Below are 2,204 nucleotides of genomic sequence, written 5' to 3'. Positions count from 1 at the left end.
GTACATAAATCACTACAAAAAAAATCATCAAATCTTGAGTAAAAATTCCAAAGCCCAAAAGAATGAATTATTCTACAAAAATATTTGCATTTGTTACGTGTTTCGTTATCGTTACCCTAGCCCTAACACAAAAATGTCACGCACAAAATTTACCACAAGACTATGTGGATGCCCATAATACCGCTAGAGCAACAGTGGGTGTTGGAAATATACAATGGAATACTACATTGGCGACCTACGCCCAAAATTATGCCAACACAAGGATCAGTACTTGTGCTATGCAGCATTCTGGTGGACCGTATGGAGAAAACCTCGCGGCTGGTAGCAGCGCCACCATGACCGGCACAGCTGCAGTAAACCTATGGGTGGGTGAGAAGGTCAATTATGACTACTACACAAATACTTGTGCCCCTAACAAGGTGTGTGGGCATTATACTCAAGTAGTTTGGAGTACCTCGGGTCAACTTGGATGTGCTAGGGTTCAGTGTACTAGTGGTTGGTATTTTATCATCTGTAGCTATTCTGCGCGAGGTAATTATATCGGCCAAAAACCTTACTAATTAATAAACTTTCTATATATGGAGGTTTAAAAAAAATTGTGGGATTCATCTCACTAGTGTATTTGCCATTAATTTGGTGATAATTATGCTAATTATATACGTAAGCCCGACCCGTTGAGGGAAAAAAAAAATTAAATAAACATACTCGAATTCGATATACATGTACTAGGTACATGAATTGGAGTTTATATGAGTTCTTGTAACACCTTTTCTAATTAATGAATTTTATTATGATCACATGCATTACGTATTCAGTTGAGCATGGGCACCTCTTCCCCCTACGTAGGTAGTATGTATGTGTGTAAACAAATTTTAAAAAATGCCAATAAAATTTTGGCCTAATAGTAAATATTGTGTGTTTGTGTAAGTAGGACAAGTCACATTAGTTTTTTTGAAGGTAAAGTAGTTCATTAATAAAACAGGCATACGATATAAACAATAGAAATAAAAAACTAACACATACATAACAATTTGGATCAAACGAAATTTTAATCCGACAAAATTACAATCGTTGTAGATGAGATGAATACCCCCAATTGATGTTTGATACAAATTTCAACAAGAGGGTCTTTTGATCTGTTGTAATTTTAAGGTTAAATAAAAATCAATTGATTGTAGACGTAGAAATGACATTTGTTGTAACACCTTACAAATCTTAAGTCAACGATCATTAGTTCAAACAACAAAATTAGTACGTTCAAACAACTTAGTTCAAAGATAGGTTGGATCGGAACAATATATCACAACAAATACGTATACGATCTCTAGCTATAGGTAAATGTAGTGAGTCACCAATCGATATTGTTTATGCCAAATTTCGTATAGACGACCTTTGGTTGGGACATAGACGACTAGATAAAATAAAGTATGCAAATGACGGGAGATAAATGACAGAAAATAAAGAGAGACGAGACGAGAGATGGTGACGCGGAAAACCCGAAAGGGATAAAAACCGCGGGTGGCAATGAGTCCACCAATCTACTATGTTGTCGGCATAAATAGCCTAGGTACGTGTGTACAAGTACAATGTATATTTTCGTATATGTAGACATAGCTAATAATGAAGCATAAATGTGAGAAGATATTTACACGAAGAATAATGGGTTAGGGATTGCCCGGAAAGGTAATTGGTAATAAGTATTTATCATCGGTGTATATGGCGTAGCCTTTGTAATGTCAGAGATGTTGGCATATGAGAATGAGGTAATATGATGAGATCCGAAATAGGAAGTGCCCAATTATCGTAGAAGGTTGGTCTTTATATAGGACTTTGGTGCGGCATTTGTTGAGGGAGTTGTTCTAGTAGTGCTCCTTGAATTGCTCAACTGATTCCTTGATCTCCTCCAACCGTTTGCTTGATCTTTGCTAACCTCTTTGACCTTGCCCAACAAGTCTTCCATGACTCAGCCATAACCGCTCCTCAAACATAGGAACAGACCGCGACATGTACGGTACGAAACGATCCATAACAATAGCCCCCATTTTCCTAACTGTAGCGAGCCGGAAGTTAGGAAAATAATCTTCAAAGTCTGTCACCACGTTCATTTGCTGTCGATGCTAATCTGTCACTATCTTTGACTTGTCCGTCGTCTTCCGTACTTAACCTTGATCAATGACGTCGCCACTTGGTGTTACCCATGATTT

The 2,204-nt window shown here is 37.5% G+C and overlaps 1 protein-coding gene across 1 annotated transcript; it reads left to right on the top strand.

The window, feature by feature from the left end:
* Positions 1–799, top strand: LOC110792891 (pathogenesis-related protein PRB1-3-like). The gene has a single exon (XM_021997713.2). The coding sequence runs from the start codon at positions 63–65 to the stop codon at positions 558–560; it is 498 nt and encodes a 165-aa protein (XP_021853405.1). The 5' UTR covers positions 1–62; the 3' UTR covers positions 561–799.
* Positions 800–2,204: the final 1,405 nt, after the last annotated feature.

Source organism: Spinacia oleracea, chromosome 4 (assembly GCF_020520425.1).
Source record: "Spinacia oleracea cultivar Varoflay chromosome 4, BTI_SOV_V1, whole genome shotgun sequence".
NCBI classification, from domain to species: domain Eukaryota; kingdom Viridiplantae; phylum Streptophyta; class Magnoliopsida; order Caryophyllales; family Amaranthaceae; genus Spinacia; species Spinacia oleracea.
This window is presented reverse-complemented; position numbering and strand designations above follow the sequence as displayed.